This window comes from Eulemur rufifrons, chromosome 24 (genome assembly GCF_041146395.1).
Source record: "Eulemur rufifrons isolate Redbay chromosome 24, OSU_ERuf_1, whole genome shotgun sequence".
Taxonomy (NCBI): Eukaryota; Metazoa; Chordata; class Mammalia; order Primates; family Lemuridae; genus Eulemur; species Eulemur rufifrons.
The window spans coordinates 7,317,684-7,335,355 of NC_091006.1; the positions used below are offsets into that span (position 1 = coordinate 7,317,684).

Sequence of the window (17,672 nt, forward strand, 5' to 3'; positions counted from 1 at the left end):
GGCCGCCACCGGCTAGAGTGCAGCGGCGACCGTCACGTGACCGCCCCGAGTCCCCGGAGCGCCTCCCTGCTCCTGGCGCTAGCGAGGAGCGCAGCCAATGAGACAGGTTCCTGCCTGGCCCCCGGCGGCCTGCAGTCCAGCGGGAGTGCGCCTGCGCGCGGATGGGGGCGATCAGGTGGGGTTCCAGCCTGGAAGGTGTGCGCGAGGCTGGTCCCAGAGTGGGAGACGTGAACTGCAGGTACTGTGTGATCCGAGGGCGCGGCGCCTCGGCTGCCTCCTTGTGTTGTCGTCCTGTCTATAATGCATCCCTCTCCTTATGTCGTCTTCGGTCCCTTTATGTCGCCATCCCTCCCCTTATGTTGCATCCCACATAAATCGTCACCACTCCTCTTCTGTAGCCGTCACCCTCCTTATGTCGCTGTCAACCCCCTTAACTCGCCTCCGTTCCCCTTAAGTCCTTATTGCCATTAGATGTCGCAGTCGCCCCCCGTTTAAGTCATCGTCTCCTTATGTCACCTGCACCCCTCTTTTCTTACCATTTCTTTATGAAATCCTCATTTCTCTTAAATCGTCGTCAGACCCCCATGTCACCTTCGCACAGCTACTGTTAACATCTCTCTCAGGCAACCCTCATGTCATTACCCCCTATGTCTTCGTTCCTCCCATGTCACCATTGCTCCTCAGACAGTCACCATCCATGTCTCATTCTTCCAGTTTTCCCCATAAGGAGCCACCCAGTTTTACAGTTGTTTTTCTTCCCTCCATGTCTCCGTCATTTCCCCGTGTCACATGTCACATCTCACCTACTCCTACCATACGGGTCCTAGAGCGCATTATTCAGGGTGTGCCAGAATCCCAGCTCCACCACTAAACCTCTGGGTAACCTTGATCACCTTACCACGCCTTTCCAATCTCAGCTTCCTCACCTGTAAAACGCACACAGGGACACCTACCTACATCAGGGATGAATGTGAAGATTCTGTGAGTTTGTTCTTGTGACATGCTCATCATGGCGTTTTTGGCTAATATTGTTCCTAACCCTGTCACCCTCACCCTCATCCAATCACCTTCATCACCTCCTCACAGTCTCCTTTCTCCTCTCCCCAGCTGCCCTCATCATTCCTGTGGTGTGTCACACTCCTCATTATCACCAACCCCTCTGCCACAGCAGCCGCACCACCCCACGACCTCCATGTTGCCCTCACCTCTGCCACGTCACCACCACTGAGGGGGTGGCCTGTCAGCCGTCCTGAACCTTGCTTCTGTAAATATTCAATCTCTATCTCTTTATCTTGTTGGATTGAGTGATTTCCCACCCCTAAAAATGAGAGCATTTAGCCAGTGCTGTTGGAGTCATGGAGGGCTTGGTAGGGTAGGGGGAGACTATAAGTAGCTTAGCCCTAGACCTCCTTGGACTTTTAGAATTGGAGCTATGGAGAGATGAGGCAGGTCCCTCCACGCTCCAGTCAAGCCTCAGCAGTTCTGAATCCCCAAGCAGAGTGGTAAGTATCCTCTGCACTCAGCTTGTCCCAGTGTGGCAGTGTGGTACAGTGGTTGGTGACGTGACCCTGGGGGCTGGAACAATCTTCGGTCTAGCACTTAGTACTCAAATAGCTGCATGACCTTGGGCAGCTGGCTTAACCTCCCTATGCCTCAGTTACTGCATCTGCAATATGGAGCAAAAACACAAGTTATTCACTCAGTGGATACTTCTTAAGCATGTACTGTGTGCCCAACACTGTGCTAGGCATCGGGGACACATCAGTGAACAAAACAGATAAAAATACCCCTGCCTTATGGGGTTTATAGTCTAGTGGGGGTAAGAGACAATAAGCAAACAGGTAAGTAGATTATTTGATGTTAGAAGGGGGATGGGGAATGTGGAGTCAAGGTTGTAGTTTTAAACGGGGTAGTCAGGGAAAGGTTTCTGAGAAGGTGGGATTTGAACGAAGACTTAGAGGAGAGAGTGACATGGCTATCTGCGGGGAGAATAGCAAATGCAAAGGCCCTGAGGCAGGAGTGTGTTCGGAATATTTAAGGAAGAGCAGGCAGGTCAGTGAGGGAAGGAGACGAGGTCACAGAGGTGACAGGGGCAGATTGTGATAGGAATTCTTGGGCTATGGAGAAGACTGGCTTTTCTTCTGAGGGAGGAGGGAGCCACGGAGGATTTGGAGCAGAGGAGGGACACAGTCCAATGTGCCATGAAGCCATCACCCTGAGCAGCATCAGCAGCTCCAGAACTTCTACCCAGATGGATCGGCAAGAGGCAGCCTTGTTGGAAGGAGAGCCAGAGTCTTCAAGCTGCACTCATATATCCTTTATATTTGGAGAAAACTTCAGATATCCATCAGAGCTGGGCACAGTGGCTCACACCTGTAATCCCAGCTACTTGCGAGGCTGAGGTGGAAGGATCGCTTGAGCCCAGGAGTTTGAGACCAGCCGGGGCAACATAGCAAGACCCCATCGCAAAAAAAAAAATCTTTGTCGAAGATTTGGAGGGGGAGGGAGATGCTTATGGAGCTTTTGAGATGTCAAAGCCACCACTGGGTTCAGTAGCTATTGGGGAGGGTGGGTACACACCTGCAGATCTACAGGTGGTGAGCAACAGGAGAAGCAGCTGTTGTGGGGCATCTATCCCTGGAACCCCAAGGCAGCTTGGGTTGAAATCATGCCTCTACCGTTTCCTGGCTGTGTCCCTTTGTACCAAAAACTTAACCTCTCTAGGTCTCTAATTCCCTTATCTCTTAAGTGGGATGTGAAAAAAGTCCGTTGTAAGAATTAAACATATAAAGTGCTGTGAGCAGTGCCTGGTTCAATACACAAGGAGCCCTACCCTCTTGCCCCACATCCACAGGCTCACAGCTCCCTCGGGTGGCTGGGTCCCTCACGTGAGGCAATAATGGGAGATTCTGCCTTATTTTTTTGTTGTTGTTGTTCATGAATTGGTTGAACAGTGCACTGCCCTGGAACCGGACTGAGTTCCGGGTTCAAATTCCCACCCGACCAGCCATTGCTGTGCAACCTGAGCAGCTGATTCCCCCAACCCCTGCCGCCTCATCTGAAAAACAGGGATGACAATGCCCCTTTGCCCCAGACTTGTCATGTTCTTGTTTCTGAACTGGAACATCAGCCATTCCCGGTTGTGATGCCACTGTCCCCCTCTCCTGCGTTATTTTTCCCCAAGGCACACACCGTGTATTTCACTCATTTATTCTCGCTCCCCCAGTAGAATATCAACGTTGAGAGGGATTTCTTTTTTCTGTTTTGTGTCGTATCCCCAGTTTCTAGAACAGGGCTTATCAGAAAATTGTCACTGAATAAATATTAGTTGCATGATAGATGAATGAACTGGCTGCTGAGCACCTGGCATGTACTATTCCTGTGCTCAGTGGTACCGAGGACACAGCAGTGACTGAGACAGCCCAGCCCTGCCCTCCTAGGGCTCCCAGTCCAGTGAGAGAGACAGAAGCATCACCAGGCACTGACAGCACAGAGGCGACGGGGCATGAGCAGAGGGGTGGGGGTGGGATGGAGGCACAGGGGACTGTGGGAGCTCGGAGGGCTTCATGGAGGAGGTGGCATGTGAGCTGATAGGAATGGGCAGCACAAAGAGGAGGGAAAGGTATGCTCGGCAGGAGAAGCAGTTGTGGGAGGGTTTGATGTGGTTGCATTTCAAGGAACTGAAAGATATTAAATCCGGCTGGGGTATAAACCGTAGTGAGAGAGCCACAAGTGAGCTGGGACTTTGTCCTGAGAACACTTGGGAGCTACAGAGTTTTTGAGCAGGGGAGGGACAAGCCACATTCAAATGGAAGGGCATTGGAAGGGTTGAGTGGAGGCTGGGAGCCAAGGGAGGTGGCTGGAGTGGTGACCCAGGTGGGAGAGACCAGGTCGGAGCTGCTGAGGGGGTGAGGGGAAGGGTGGGTGGGAGAGACCCTCAGGAGGCCAAGTGTGGGGGTCCAGGACAAGGCCCAGGGCTGGGGGAGTCAGGGAGAGTATGGAATCTCCAGAGCTGGAGTTCAGGAGACAGGTGGAAACTGGAGACCGAGCTCTGGGTTCAGCAAGGGGAACTAAAGCTGTAATTAATGGTGGGGGGAGGTCCACAAGGGCCTATCCGTGTAGGGCCCTATAGGACCTGGTAAGAAGTTTGTACTTTGTCCTGAGGACAGTGGGGAGCCACAGAAGGATTTTGAGCTGGAGTGGGGCAGCTTAGATTTGCTACTTCCATTTCAGAAGGATTCACCATTCATGATGCTGCTTTGGACCTGTTTAATTTGTTTTTCAGGCTGAGCATCTTCTCTCCCTAGGAGGGGACACCTATCTTAAGGGGTCCTTTGAAATAAAGGAACTACTGCTAAAGAAAAAAACAAACAAACAAAACCCAGTTTGCAAAACCAGTGTGCGGTTCTGTTTTCTGTAGGCTTGACCACCACCAGTGGATTGTTCAGTCCAAAGGTGTCTGTGACACCATCAAGTGAAAATTATTACCCTAAACACGAGAACATTTGTTCTAAACCATGTGGAAGGCCCGAAGATTTGTAAATGTCTCCTGTGGTAGGGCCTGCCCAGTGCTTCCCACTGGCTTCCGCAGCACCCTCCTTGCCATTCTCCAATGGCCTGAATCAGCCTTGACCTTTTCCCCAACTCTCTGCACTTTACTTTTGCTGAGATGCCATTATCTGCGCCCACTCTCTCTGCTCTGGGCTTAGAACACAAGCTGGTTATCACTGTACATAAAACAAGCATCACTAGGTCTAGAGAGACAACTAAAAAAGTCTTTTCTCAAAGTGTTCCATTCTACTGTTCTATTTCTTCTGCTTTCCACAAATATTTATGGAGCAGTTACAATGTGCCGGGCACTGGAGAGAGAGGAATAAATCAGACACAGACGTAGCTTTTCAAGGGACACATACATAAGTTTATTACCTGTGATGACAATATGTTCAGGATACCAGGGTCCCCACAGATCTCCCCAACCAGCATGTATGTGGGTTCACTGTGCTATCTGCCTGCCGTGGGTGATCTCATTGACTCTTCCCAGAAAATGTGAGGTTGGTATTTATTATTAATCACCCCATTGTTCAGAGAATGAAAGTGAGGCTCAGAGAGGGAACTCTTGTTCCCAGTTCACAGAGCTAAGATCTGAACCCAGGACCCTGGGACTCTGAGACCCACCCCCTTAACCATTCAGAGATCCCCCAGTTACCACCCTCCAGATGGGTATAAGGTGATATCCATTTGATAGGTGAGGCCAGCAGGGCTCAGAGAAGTAAAGCCCCATGGCCAAGGTCACTCAGCAAGAAAGTGGCAGAGGTGGTATTTGAAGCCTGAACCCTCTAGTCCAAAGCACTGCGGGTGGAGAAGGGGTCAAATCTCCCTCTGCCACACTCACCCAGGGTGGCGTGTTCAGGGAGCTGTGACCTGACATGTTTCGAAAGCCCAGTGGGTTTTGTTTCCTCCTTTTTTGCGGGCTGCGGTACCACAGGCAGGCAGGGCCACGAGCCAAGGGTTCAGGGGGATATTCTGTGGTCTGGGAGGCGGCACGCTTCCTGGCGGAGGTCCGCCCCGCACCAGCAAAGAGGCAGAGCATAAGGACCAGCTTGGGTTGGTTGCACTGGGCCCCCATTGGAGGTTCTGGGGTCCTGGGAACATAAGCACAGAGACGGGCTGCCTTGTTCTCCCAGGAATCTGGGGGTGGAGGGGTCCAGATTCCTTCTCCAGCTGAGGCCATAGTCCTCTGGGGGAAGGGGCACCCCAGCTAGGAGCTTGACCCTCACCATAATTTAATTTCCATGGAAGTGCTATGTACATTTTAAGAAATTAAATAGGAAAGGCCTGCAATGAAAAGCAACCCTCTTGCCTCTGGAGGTGGGAGCTCTTAGAAGCCTTGACAATTACTCATATTTGCTGAGAGCCTCTGGCATGTCAGCGGCTGTGTGGTGCACATTGCATGTGTTAATTCCTTCAGTTCAGGAGTCACTCATCTCAAATTTGACACATTCAAAACCAAAGTCCTGGTCTTTTCCCAAAACTCACTCCTCTCTGTCTTCCCCAAATCAGCTACTGGCACTTCCACGCTTGCAGTTGCTCAGGCTGAGACCCCTGGAGTCATCCTTCACTCCTTTCTTGCTCCAGAACCCCCATCCAATGTGGAAATCCCACCAACTCCACCTTCCAAATGCCTCCAGAACCGGCCCATTCTTCACTCGGTGTCTGCCCGCACCCTGGTGGCTGCCTGCTTCCTGGTCCCCTGGCTCCTGCCTGGATGCTCCCAGCAGCCTCGTCCCTGGTTCCCTGCCCCCGCCCCAGTCTGTTCCCCACACAGCCGTGGGTTCGTTTCCTAGGGCTGCTATAACAGAATTCCTCAAACTTGGCTTAAAACAACAGAAATTTATTCTGTCACAGTTTGGGCGGCCAGAAGTCCAAATTCAAGGTGTTAGCAGGACCACACTCCCTCCAGAGGCTTTAGGGGTGATTCCATTCCTAGCCGCCCCCTCTTCTGGTGGCTGCAGGCATTCCTGGGCTTGTGGCCACCTCACTCCCATCTCTGCCTCCTGGTCCATGGGGCCTTCTGTGTGTCTTCTGTCTCTTATAAGGACCTTTGTCAATGGATTTAGGGCCCATCCAGGTAATCCAGGATGATCTCATCTCAAGATCCTAAATTTAATTACTCTGTAAAGATTCTTTATCCAAATAAGGTCACATACACAAGTTCCAGGGCTTATGCCCACTTCAGACATACCTTTTTTGAGGCCACCATTCAACCCACTAAAAACCCAAGGCACATTGCGTCATCCTTCCTCTGCTGGGAACCCATGGGTGACGCTGTCCTGCTCACCACAGTCCAGACAGCCCTGAAGGATCTGGTCCTGCCACCTCTGTGACATATCTCTACCCCCTTTCCCCCCAGGCCACTCCACTGCAGACACACTGGCCTCCTGGCCCTACCCCATCCACACCAGGCTCACTGCTGCCTCAGGGCCTTTGTACTGGCTGTTTCCCCCCCACCCAAGTCCAGGTAGTTCCCTCCCTCCCCTCCTTGAAGTTTTTCTCAGGTACCCCCTTCTCAGTGAGGCCTTCTCTGACCTCCTTATTTAAAATTGCAAACCACCCCATTTCTCTGATCCTCTGTAGCATTTATTACCTCTTAACATATAATTTACTTATAATCCTGTTTACTATCCATCTTCCCTCGTGTCTGTTTTGTTCAGCTGTATCCCCAGTGCCTAAAACAATACCTGGTGCACAGTAGGTACTAAATAAATAGAGTAAATTTAATGCACAGCCTTATGAAAAGTAGATGTTGTTAACATGCCCATTTCACAGATGGGGAAACAGAGGCACAGAGGTGTTGTCACTTCTCCAAGGTCAGTCGCATAAGTGCTGAAGCTCAGATTCAAACTCGGTTATCTGGCTCCAACACCTGCGTATTAACTGTCTTGTCAATCTAATCCAATCCAAACCACCTCTCCATACTAGTTTTCCTTTTAAAAGCCTTAGGTGTATTGCTTTGTTAAAAATATATCAAAAGTTAAAGTGAGTGGGAGGGAGGTGAGGGATGAGAAATTAGTTAATGGGTACAATGTACATTATTTGGGTGATTGTTACATAATTACATTAAAAGCCCAGACCACACTCTCACACTCTCTCTCTCTCTCTCTCTCTCTATACACACACACACACACACACACACACACACATAAAACTGTACTTGTATCCCTTAAATTTATACAAATAAAAAAATTAAACCCATCATTAAAGAACTGGAATCACTGCACAATTTCAGAGCCAAACAGTCACTACCTATGTGAATGAAGTCTACCTATCTTCTTCCTATTTTTGGTTTATTGGTGGCCATTCCAGTTCTCCAGCCCTGAGGCTCCCTCGGTACCATCACTTCAGATCTCTGTACTCCACCTCTCCCTCAGTTTTGTTTTAATTCATCTTGGCTTCCCTAATGTTACATTGCCTGCTCTTCCAACCCCATATTCTTCAATAAAACATTTCTCATCAAGGCCTTCAAAGAAAACTGAAAGGCAAAACCCATCTCCTGCCCTCCTGCTTCCCTCCCCCACCCACAACCCTGTGGTCAACCACCTCCAAGACTGGTGGTGGTGACCTCTGCAGTTTCAAGTAACCTTGACCTGTGCTGTTCCCTGCTGGACCCATTTTAACCCATCCCCATTTGTCTCCCAGCAAGGAGAGGAGGGGCTCTAGCATGCCCTGCCCTCTCCAATCTGGGATTGGACCCGGGTGGGGCGGAGTTTCCAAGTTATCCCTTCAGGTCTGGACTGGATCATGGCGTAAAGGGAGAACCTAGCTTCCTTTGGGAATTTTCTTTTTATTGTTACTTTTTTTTTTTTTTTTAATCACAGGAATACATGCCCCTGATTTTTTTAAAAAGTGACAAAACTGGCGACACCTGTGTTTGCTTTATAATTATTTCCTAATCTGCATGGAGATGTTTTCTATACTTCTTTGTAAGTAGCTTATATTTCACAATTTTTTAAAAAAAGGAAATAGGTTTACCATAAGATGCAATCCTGATCCACCCACAAATCCCACTCCCTTGAAGAAAACCGCATCTAACCTGTTGCTTCTCCCAATGATATTCTTTTTCTGTAGTTATCTGTTGACTTCCTGCCCTGTGTGTTTGGGGGGTTCAGGGGAGAGGGTGTTCTGTCCGTTTCATTGAGAAAGATGCCACCCTCTCGCAATGAAGAGAGGAGGAGGGAGATGAGGGGAGGAAGAGAGGAGGGGTCTCCAATTTATTTCTCCAGCTGTGACTTTAAATCTTGCTTGGGAGATATGAAATGGGTGCGATCTGGAAGCCTGGATCAAAAAAAAATTTTTTTTTAATCCCTATAAAAATATCAGTTGGCTTTTTAAAGAACAAAATCAAATACTGAAATCCAAACAGACTCCAACAGAAAATCCACCATCTCCCCTGCCCTTTTCCTCCATCCCAGACCATAAGCTTTGTCTTCTGCTGAATTTATCGCCACAACTCTTATTCCTATTATTCAACCTTAATCTCTCCACGTTATTTTATAAGCGTTTTATTAATCTTATTTATGTATTTATTTTTGACTAGGTAATGCATGCCCATGGTACAAAGATTCACAGGTTTGTAGACAAGAAAAGACGTGGGGTTCCTTCTTCTCTTTATCTGTGGCCTCCCTGCCTCACACAGGGACTGTCGGGTGGAGTGTGGCAAATCCCATCCCCCAAGCATGTACTGCCCCCACCTCGGCCAGGTTGGCGGGACCGTATCTGGGGGCCCCAGCCCCCCTTCTCGCTGCGGTGAGCCCAGGCTGACGCGCGCACTGCGCAGACTCCCCGCTGCAGTGGGCGGAGTCCCCTCAGGCCCCGCCCCCTCCCTCCTCCAGCCCCTGTTCTGCCTGTCGGGGCAGAAGCTGGGGCCCCGAAGAGGTAGCAGCAGCCGCCTGCCGAGTAAGGCCGAGGCCCCTGAGGGGTACGGGGGAGGATGGCTGGGGGATGGGCTGAGGGGTGGCTGGGAGGCCCTGGTGGTCCTGGGCAGAGCTGTCTGGTGTGGTGGGTACCTGAGGGTGAGGGCAGAGGAGCCACCTGGAAAATACCCCGTAAGTAGCCCCAGGACTGAGACTAGGCGCAAAGAATTGGGGCTGCGCTGACCCCATCCAGGGCTGTCGTTTCGGGAATATCTAGATTAGAGCTGGGAGGAGGGATAGGGAAGGGTGCTAAAGGGAAACAGCGTGGGTGCTAAGGGGGGCAGGGTGGACACTGCAGAGCGATGAGAAGAAAGCACAGGCATTGGACCTCAAGGGATTTCGAAATCCCTGCTGACCAACGACCATCTTCCTCCTTTTGGGCTCCTGGGCACGATGCCAGTGGCCCCCGTGATCATGAGCAAGGAGACCCAGTGGATCCCATAGTCCCAAGACTAATCTGCCTTCTGTGATGTCCCTCAAAAGCCTAGAACACCCCACACAGTGCCTGCTTTTGTTCCACCAGTTTGGAGACCCTGACACACCCACCTTCCCGCCTGGGCTCTGCGTATCCCCCAGCTGCCAGGCAAGATGAAGCCTAAACTGATGTACCAGGAGGTAGGTGGATGGGAAGCTGAGTGGGGAGGGGCTGGGTGAAGTGGAGGGCCAGGGACCCCCCAAGCCATCCTGTCACCGCCCCCACCATCCCCATCCCCATCCCCCAGCTGAAGGTGCCTGCTGAGGAGCCCTCCAACGAGCTGCCCATGAATGAGATTGAGGCATGGAAGGCTGCAGAGAAGGTAGGAGCCCTCCGCCACCCTTGATCTGTCTCAGGGACAGGCTGGGCTGCCCCCCCTTGGGCTGGCTGACCACCTCCTCCTCCCCACAGAAAGCCCGCTGGGTCCTGCTGGTCCTCATCCTGGCGGTTGTGGGCTTCGGTGCCCTGATGACTCAGCTGTTTCTGTGGGAATACGGCGACTTACATCTCTTTGGGCCCAACCAGCGCCCAGCCCCCTGCTATGACCCCTGCGAGTAAGTGTGGGGGAGGTGCAGGTGTGGGGGGGAGGGGCTCTGCCAGGCCGGGGACACTTAAACACACTGATCAGGGCCCTGTGCTTAGCCGCACCCAGTGCTTGTGACGAATGAGGAGGCTGCAGATTCCCAAGTGCATGCCCACCCCCCTCCCCCTGACATACACTGTTGCCATGGCAGCCACAGCGTCATCTTCTATCCAGGTCTGTGAACAGACAGATACACGCAGCATCTTCCATCCACATCTGTGCGTAGAGACACACAGACATGCAAATATACAACCCATCTTTCACATCTCTAGACAGACAAATGCACAGAGAATCGTGAGTACAGACACACACACAAATACAGTCTTCCGTCCACACCTGTGGGCAGACAGGTGAGGACTCCCCTCCTAGCCAGTGATCTCCAGCACCCCGTGGTTGATATTGTGCTCCCCCCCACCCCCCACAGAGCAGTGCTGGTGGAGAGCATTCCTGAGGGCCTGGACTTCCCCAATGCCTCCACGGGCAACCCCTCCACCAGCCAGGCCTGGCTGGGGCTGCTCGCCGGTGCCCACAGCAGCCTGGACATCGCCTCATTCTACTGGACCCTCACCAACAATGACACCCACACGCAGGAGCCTTCTGCCCAGCAGGTACCTGGCAGCCTTGGCCCTGACCGACAGCTGGGAGAGGGATGGGGTGAGTCGGGGGATGAAGGGGTTTCCCCTGCAGCCCGGGAGACCGGTGGGCATGTCTCATACAGCGGACTGGACACAGGTGTTTGGAAGCAGCTGTCTTCACATGGCCCTCTGGACTGGGGGCATTTGTCATGGTCATCTGGAGGCCTCTGAATGTCAAGGTGCAGGTTTGGTTACAAGGGATTAGACTGGCAGATGTCGCTCAGCCACAAACTGCCCTGACCCTGCCACACAAAGAAATGCAAGAACAGAGCAAGTAAGAGCCCAGCATCAGGCCAGGCTACCACCTCCCAGCTGTGCGACTCCCAGCTGTGCAACCTCAGGCTTCAGTTTCTTTATCTGTAAAATGGGGCCAATATATAGCACCCACTTCTTAGGGCTCCTGTGAGGATGAAATGGGCTAATCCATGCAAACTGTAGCACAGCACCTGGCACTGTCAGCCCTTTGGGAGTGTTTGGCATTACTATATCCTTGTTATTGTCTGAGACAAACTTGAAAAACATAAAAGCTTCACGATTTGAAAAGGAACAGCTTAGGCCGGGCTCGATGGCTCACGCCTGTAATCCTAGCATTCTGGGAGGCCGAAGCAGGAGGATCGCTCGAGGTCAGGAGTTCGAGACCAGCCTGACCAAGAGCGAGACCCTGTCTCCACTAAAAATAGAAAGAAATTATCTGGACAACTAAAAACATATATAGAAAAACTTAGCCGGGCATGGTGGCGCATGCCTGTAGTCCCAGCTACTCAGGAGGCTGAGGCAGAAGGATCGCTTAAGCCCAGGAGTTTGAGATTGCAGTGAGCCAGGCTGACGCCACGGCACTCTAGCCTGGGCTACAGAGCAAGACTCTGTCTCAAAAGAAAAAAAGAAAAGAAAAGGAACAGCTTAGGTGGATAACCCCTCACATTGAAAAAGATGATCAATGTGTTCATTCTGTTTTCTTCTCTCTACTGCTTCTTTTTATGAGAAGTTGGGTTAAAACTTACGAAAATTACAGGGCTCTTTAAGTACTGCCTTAAAAAACAATAATTATGAAAGTTAAAAACCAAAGCTGGGTGCAGTGGCACGTGCCTGTAGTCCCAGCTGCTCGGGAGGCTGAGGCAGGAGGATCGCTTGAGGCCAGGAGTTTGAGGCTGCAGTGAGCTGTGATCAGGCCTGTCAGTAACCACTGCACTCCAGCCTGGGCAACATGGTGAGACCCTGTTCTTGCTGACTCCCACTGAAGTGCTTCAAAGCACAAATGTAGGAGGCAGATGGTCTGGGTTCAAATTCCACTGCACTATCAAGTTCTCTATCCCTCAGTTTCCTCATCTGCACTATGGGGATTATAATTAGACCTGACTCAGAGGGTTGTGGGAATTCAGTGAGTTCAGACATGAAGGGGCCTAGAACAGGGCTTGGCACACAGTAGGTACCAGACAATCTTTGTTACTGTTATTGGCATCACCGTGCCTCAGCCCATACCTTCCCGGACCCCCAGCCAGACCCTCACCCCCAACATCCTGGGAGATGCCCGGAGGCCCCTGCACTGCCGCTCCCAGTGCTGGATCTGGGAGGTCCCAGGAGCGGCAGGGAGGCCTTGGGAGGGTTCTCAGAGTAGCCGCTCATTAAAATAGATAAAGAAGGTTTTGATAGTTTATTTTGTAAAGGCTTTAATCTAGAAAGGCTAGTGGAAAGTGTTTACTCCTAATCACATCTCAAAATAGCCCCACTGGGCGTGCCTCACGGGGTTGGAGAGCTGGCTGGCCCAGCCCCTCAGAAGCGCTCCCCTCCCCGCAGGGCGAGGAGGTCTTCCGGCAGCTCCAGAGCCTGGCACCAAGAGGCGTGAAGGTCCGCATCGCCGTGAGCAAGCCCAGCGGGCCCCAGCCACAGGCGGACCTGCAGGCCCTGCTGCAGAGCGGTGAGCTGGGGGCCAGCTGGGGGCGGCCTGGGGCTGCCCAGGCCGGCCCCTGACCACTGCCCCTCTCGGTCACAGGTGCCCAGGTCCGCATGGTGGACATGCAGAAGCTGACCCATGGTGTCCTGCACACCAAGTTCTGGGTGGTGGACCAGACCCACTTCTACCTGGGCAGTGCCAACATGGACTGGCGCTCACTGACCCAGGTCTGTCTGCACCCTGTCTCCCTTCCCGTGCAGACCACTCCTTGCCCCACTGGGCACCCAGCCTCCGACTGCACCCCTCTTCAGTCCAGAGTCCTCTCTACCTCATCTCTGCAATGGCTTCCTTCCTGCTTCCCACCAGGCCCCCTGAAACATCCCCCAGTCTAGGCTTCCACTGCCCTCCCCTGCTCATGGAAGCCTGGGCCTCCCTCTAATCCCTCACGGCAGCTGCCAGCCCCTGTACGGGGCATTCAGTGTCCACCCATTTGGCCTTCATTATATATTCCCTGAGCACCGACCCTAAGCCCAGCCCTGTCCTGCATGATACTGCGAGCATGGTGGTAACAGAAGGACCTCATGGAACTCTCAGTCCAATGCAGAGACTGGCCTGTCACCAGGCAGTAACAGCCCAGAGGGGTCGGGGCCAGGGTCGGGGAGGAGTCAGGGCTGGGATGGAGGAAACAGAGGGCTGCGGAAGCCCAGAGGAGGCATCTGACCCAACCTGGGGTATTGAGGAAGGTGTCCCAAAGGTGGTGATGGCTACCCTGATATCTGAAGCATGGATAGGAATTAATTAACACAAGGTAGGGAAGAAGGAAGGAACAGCTTAGGCAGTGATGTGATGGTAAGAGAGGACAGGACATTAACTCATTCATTTCCTCAACAATTATTTCCCTAAAGTCCTAATCTCACCAGTTATGCAGGGAGGTGCTAAACATAAGTTGTGACTGAGCATCCCTGGTTCCTGTGCCCTAGGCCCAATGGGGAGACAGGTTTGTTACCAGAGAGAGTGATCAGGGAGGCCCAAGAGACTACGAGATCCCAAAGGACTGCTTGGCACCGTCTGGGCAGTCAAGGGAGGCTTCCTGGGGGAGGAAACAGGTCAACCTACACGTAAGAATGAGCAGGAGCTAGCTTGGTGGAGGGTAGAAGCAACAGGTTCAGGGAACCTGGAGCTTTGGAATAACTGAATGATTTCCACCAAAACTTAAGTTCATGTCCATTCCAGAACTTTGGCTATCAGAGGGGTGGAGGTGGGGGTGAGGGACAGAGAAGGGTGGTAGACCAAGGGGCAGAGAGGCTGGGCTGGGAGTGTCCGTGGCATCTGTGGGCCCCAGGCCACTACCCCAGGCTCAGCGCTGTCCTCCCACAGGTCAAGGAGCTGGGTGTGGTCATGTACAACTGCAGCTGCCTGGCTCGAGACCTGACCAAGATCTTTGAGGCCTACTGGTTCCTGGGCCAGGCAGGCAGCTCCATCCCATCAACCTGGCCCCGGCCCTATGACACCCGCTACAATCAAGAGACACCAATGGAGATCTGCCTCAATGGAACCCCTGCTCTCGCCTACCTGGCGGTGAGTCTGGGGCAAGTGGGGCCTGCCATGCATGCCCTGTCCCCATGCTGTCACTCCTGGCCTCCATCTGGCCATGCCTGGTGATTGTTGGGGAGGGGGCGTCCTGACCACTGGCCCTCACCCCTGCTCACTCTGCTTGCTCAGGGACCTAGGCTATGTCCCAACCTCCCTAGGCCTCGGTGTCACCTAGAAGATGGGTATCATAGTATTTCCAACCTCTAGGGCTACTGGGTGAGGTACCACTGAGTTCACGCACATACCGAGCCCTTGGTGTAGCTCTCTGTTGTCCCATATAGCCACTGGCGGCTCTTTCCATTTAAATTAATTAAATGAAATATGATTAACAGCTTAGTTCCTCAGTCACACTAGCCACGTTCAAGTGCTCAGCACACATGAAATGGCAGCAAGCAGCCATCGTCTTGGACGTCGCTGGCTCTTGCCTGTGCAGATATTGAGCACTCCAGACAGCGCATGTTTAGCTGTTAGTATTTTCACTAGTTGGGGTGGGCAACCTGGGTCCCTCTAGGTCCCCTGGAGCAAATCACCTGGCCAGGTCCCCAGAGTCATCGTGGAGGGCACGGCACAAAGGCGTGGATACAGGGAAGAGCGACTCATGATTTGTGATTTCGTGGAGGCTGAGGATTCAGTGAGATCCACAGGACCTGGCTCGCGGAGAGCTGTCCGTATGTGGGGTCCACTGTGACAATGCCCTGGCAGAGCACATGTCTTGACTGTCCCCTCACCTCCAGAGTGCACCCCCACCCCTGTGTCCAAGTGGCCGCACCCAAGACCTGAAGGCTCTACTCAACGTGGTGGACAACGCCCGGAGTTTCATCTACATCGCGGTCATGAACTACCTGCCCACTATGGAGTTCTCCCACCCGCGCAGGTACGCCGGGCACGTGGATAGGGAGCCGCCGCAGGTCGGGAGGAGACAGAGAGGGAATGATGGGGCTCAGAAAGCTGGCAAGGGGACAGATGGGAGGGAAGCCACAGAGAGAGGCAGAGGGGACTGGGAGGTGACAGCGAGAGGGGATCTGGGTGCTTGAGACCGGAGAAAGAGGGATTATGGGGGAGGTGGGGATGAGGTTTGGAGGAGAATATTGGGGTTGGGGCGCAGGGGTGGGGGACTGGAAACTGAGGCCGGGGATGCGTGGTGTGGGGTTTGGGAGGTAGAAAGCTTGGGCTGGAAATGGGACGAGGGGCTTGGGGGATGGGGGCTAAAAGTATCTGGGTTTAGGGCAGCAGGGTTGGGGGTTTGTGACTGGGATTAGAGGGAGGATGACCGGGCAGTCAGGGGGCAGCAGGTAAGATGATGGAAGACTGGGTTTTGGTGAAGGGTAGCCAGGAACAGGAGACGGGGTGTGGGATTTAAGGAGGCAGGAGCAGGGCCGGGAGCTGGCGATGGGGTGGTCCTCCCAGAGGCTAAAGCAGGCCCCAGGCTCGGTTCCCCCAAGCTTTATCCACAGGCCGCACTGTGGATAAAGCCGCCCTCCCTGCCCTGCACCCACCCCGCTGACCCCAGGTTCTGGCCGGCCATTGACGACGGGCTGCGACGGGCCGCCTATGAGCGGGGCGTCAAGGTGCGCCTGCTCATCAGCTGCTGGGGACACTCGGAGCCATCCATGCGCGCCTTCCTGCTCTCCCTGGCTTCCCTGCGGGACAACCATACCCACTCTGACATCCAGGTGGTAAGCGCCCAGCCCAGGCCGCCCTCAGCCCCTACTCGGGACAGTGCTGGGGACACAGCCCGCCTGGGGCTCATGTGTCATCCGACAAGGATGACCCAGGCGAGCCATGTCACGATGGGGAAACCATGGCCAGGATGGGGGCCCAGGCAGAGGGGTTGGGTGGGAGGGGGGTGCCCCGGCCTGAGGGGCCGAGGAAGACTTTCTGGGAAAGGGTACATCTGAGATGAGACCTCAGGAGTGAGTAGGAGCCATTCTAGAGGGACAGGGTTGCACGTGAGGTGACCAGAGCCTGCGTTTACTGGGTACCCCTCCGCTGGGCCCTGTTCTGACCCCCAGGGATTCTGTGGGCAGCAGCCGAGTCCCCGGTCCCACAGACCTGGCTCCCACCCGCTCCCTGGCGCTGGGGCTCCTCTGACTACCCCTGCACCTCACGCTCCTTCCCGTGCCCCCTCCCGCTCAGAAACTCTTCGTGGTCCCTGCGGATGAGACCCAGGCTCGGATCCCCTATGCCCGTGTCAACCACAACAAGTACATGGTGACCGAACGCGCAACCTACATTGGTGAGAGTCCTCAGCTCCGCCGGGGGGACAGAAGGGGGCTCCGGGTAGCAGGGCCCGGCCACCCCGCGGAGCCCTCACCCTCCACCCCTCCTCTGCAGGAACCTCCAACTGGTCTGGCAACTACTTCACGGAGACGGCGGGCACCTCGCTGCTGGTGACGCAGAACGGGCGCGGCGGCCTGCGCAGCCAGCTGGAGGCTGTGTTCCTGAGAGACTGGGACTCCCCTTACAGCCATGACCTCGACACCTCGGCCGACAGCGTGGGCAACGCCTGTCGCCTGCTCTGAGGCCCGGTCCAGCGGACAGGCCGAGGCCTGCCGGGCCCCCGTGGACCCAAATGCTCTGGGTCCTGGTCCCTGTCCCCGTGCCCCCGCTTCTGTCTGCCCCTTTGTGGCTCCACAGGCTCTCCCCTGCTCTCCCACCTCTACCTCTGCCCCCACCGGCCTGACGCTGTGGCCCTGGGCCCAGCAGAGCTGGGGGAGGGATCAGCCCCCGAAGAAGTGGGGGGTGCATGTTGGGCCCGGCCCCCTGGCCCACCCCCCTTTCCAAGGGCAAAGAGGGCCCAAGGTTGTGATAAGTAAATAACTTGTCTGTACAGCCTGTGCCTGACTGAGTGGTGTGAGATGGGGTGACAGGGCCAAGGGACAGCTTAGTATGCAGAGCTCTCAGTATGCAACCTGTGTGGACTGGTGTGTGCTAAGTCCTTGGCGTGTGACCGCTGTGGTTTGGCACGTGCTGAGCACTCAGCATGTGACTGGTGTGGGCTGGCGTGTGCTCGGTCCCCAGTGTG

General features: G+C 53.9%; 1 protein-coding gene across 4 annotated transcripts; it reads left to right on the plus strand.

Annotated features, from left to right (window-relative positions):
- Nucleotides 1–57: 57 nt before the first annotated feature.
- PLD3 (phospholipase D family member 3) lies at nucleotides 58–17,479 on the plus strand. 4 transcript variants are annotated; one of them, XM_069457202.1, is made up of 13 exons: nucleotides 58–238; nucleotides 9,258–9,475; nucleotides 9,994–10,085; nucleotides 10,193–10,267; nucleotides 10,357–10,499; nucleotides 10,953–11,136; nucleotides 12,958–13,078; nucleotides 13,154–13,281; nucleotides 14,432–14,632; nucleotides 15,382–15,521; nucleotides 16,158–16,323; nucleotides 16,784–16,883; nucleotides 16,982–17,479. In XM_069457202.1, the coding sequence occupies exons 3-13, from the start codon at nucleotides 10,059–10,061 to the stop codon at nucleotides 17,167–17,169; spliced, it is 1,473 nt and encodes a 490-aa protein (XP_069313303.1). In that variant the 5' UTR covers nucleotides 58–238; nucleotides 9,258–9,475; nucleotides 9,994–10,058; the 3' UTR covers nucleotides 17,170–17,479. The 4 variants fall into 4 exon arrangements, with proteins under 4 accessions (XP_069313303.1, XP_069313301.1, XP_069313302.1 ...); XM_069457200.1 differs by lacking the exon at nucleotides 9,258–9,475 and adding an exon at nucleotides 9,095–9,126 and having other exon boundaries at nucleotides 16,982–17,471; XM_069457201.1 differs by lacking the exon at nucleotides 9,258–9,475 and having other exon boundaries at nucleotides 16,982–17,471.
- Nucleotides 17,480–17,672: the final 193 nt, after the last annotated feature.